Source organism: Olea europaea, unplaced genomic scaffold (assembly GCF_002742605.1).
Source record: "Olea europaea var. sylvestris unplaced genomic scaffold, O_europaea_v1 scaffold30163, whole genome shotgun sequence".
NCBI lineage: Eukaryota > Viridiplantae > Streptophyta > Magnoliopsida > Lamiales > Oleaceae > Olea > Olea europaea.
The window spans coordinates 1-1,362 of NW_019248830.1; the positions used below are offsets into that span (position 1 = coordinate 1).

General features: G+C 36.5%; 1 protein-coding gene across 1 annotated transcript; it reads left to right on the forward strand.

The window, feature by feature from the left end:
- Positions 1–498: 498 nt before the first annotated feature.
- LOC111384816 lies at positions 499–1,358 on the forward strand. Its single transcript, XM_023009148.1, has 3 exons — positions 499–549; positions 599–685; positions 1,185–1,358. Exons 1-3 carry the CDS (start codon positions 499–501, stop codon positions 1,356–1,358), a joined length of 312 nt encoding a protein of 103 aa, XP_022864916.1.
- Positions 1,359–1,362: the final 4 nt, after the last annotated feature.

The following is a 1,362-nucleotide window of genomic DNA, read 5'->3' on the forward strand; positions in this document are numbered from 1 at the left end:
AAAGTTAAAAAAAAAAAAAAAAAAAAACTGAATCTTTTGCAATTTAGATACCTGTTTGATTGCAGACTTCCATACTTTGTTAGCTAGTTTGAGGTTTTGCAATACATGTATCTCAATTTTTTAAAACTGAAATCACATGATGCTATTACTTGAGTTGTTTTAAACCAGTTAAATACATCCATTCAGGCCTTCGTTGAGCTTCTCGTAAGAAAATATATAACATTATGAGATGAAATGATTAAAATACAACTTATTCTTCCCTCGTAATACTTTTAAATCTGTCATAGGTATGGTGAAAGCGTGATATGAAGTCAATTTACTCATTGACAAAATTCCCAAAATCATCGTTGCCTCGATCACATTGAGTGCAAGGACTTGACACCCCAACCTTTCATACTCTCGTGTACATTTATTTGACCTATTATTTGATAATAGCTTCAAGTTTTTTAAGATGTCCTTGTTGGGATCATCATATAACCCAACCCAATTTTTGCATGCATGTTGTTTTTGAGAGGGTTGCCTGACCCAACGGTTGTAAAATTAGAGCGTGTAATTCTTTGTCCTCTATTTCTACTTATATTTCTGCTTTTGTGCTTAGGTTGGAGTAGGTGCTCTCATCTTTGAGGTGCAAAGAAGTTCTAGGTCAGAAGCCAAAAAGGAGGAGCTTCGCAGGCAAGAAATGGAGGTTGGACATCGTTCTTTGTTTTACCTCTCTCCCTAGTTGAGTATTCTTATGCATGTGTCAATTTCATTCTTGTAACTTAATCTATTTTTGGGGTTTACAAGATGATTGTCTAAAATAGAACTTTATTATTTGACATTTCATTATCTTTAAAGTTCTATGTGAAGTTCAGTAGGTATGGTCATCACTTTGAAGCATTGACAGGTGCACCTAAGTGGCTGGAGAGGAGGTTATATCAGTTAAGAAGACATCATTTGCTGTTTTGTTGTTCTGTTGCAAGAACTTTCTGTGCGAATTTTACCGTTATATCTTGTTGTCGAGTGTTTCGTAGCTTAGCGACTAGTCTGACTAAGAATTGGCATTTGACTGTTGTCTTACTCACAAGCTTTATAGACTAATTGCTTGATGCGTGATTAAATCTGGGATTCTTATTCACGCATCTAAGAAAAGGGATCTCATATTTGTTTGTTAATCTGTTGGCTGAAAAAATCTTGGTTTTCAGGGAATGAGGCAGCGGGATGAAGAGTTGTTGAAAGAGGTGGAGCTTCTTAAGCAGAAACTTGAAGAGCTTGAGCAGCTAGCCAGGGGACGAGGCCTTTCCGGAGTTTTTAATTTTAGACATGCTAATACTGAAGAAGGGAAGGTGGCTGAAACGATGCATCCGAAGGTTGGGTGATAAA

Coding starts and splice junctions, on each gene's coding strand:
- LOC111384816 (XM_023009148.1), top strand. CDS start 499: ATGTTGTTTTTGAGAGGGTTGCCTGACCCAACGGTTGTAAAATTAGAG. Junction 550..598: donor CGGTTGTAAAATTAGAGCGT/GTAATTCTTTGT, acceptor TTTTGTGCTTAG/GTTGGAGTAGGTGCTCTCAT. Junction 686..1,184: donor TTCGCAGGCAAGAAATGGAG/GTTGGACATCGT, acceptor CTTGGTTTTCAG/GGAATGAGGCAGCGGGATGA.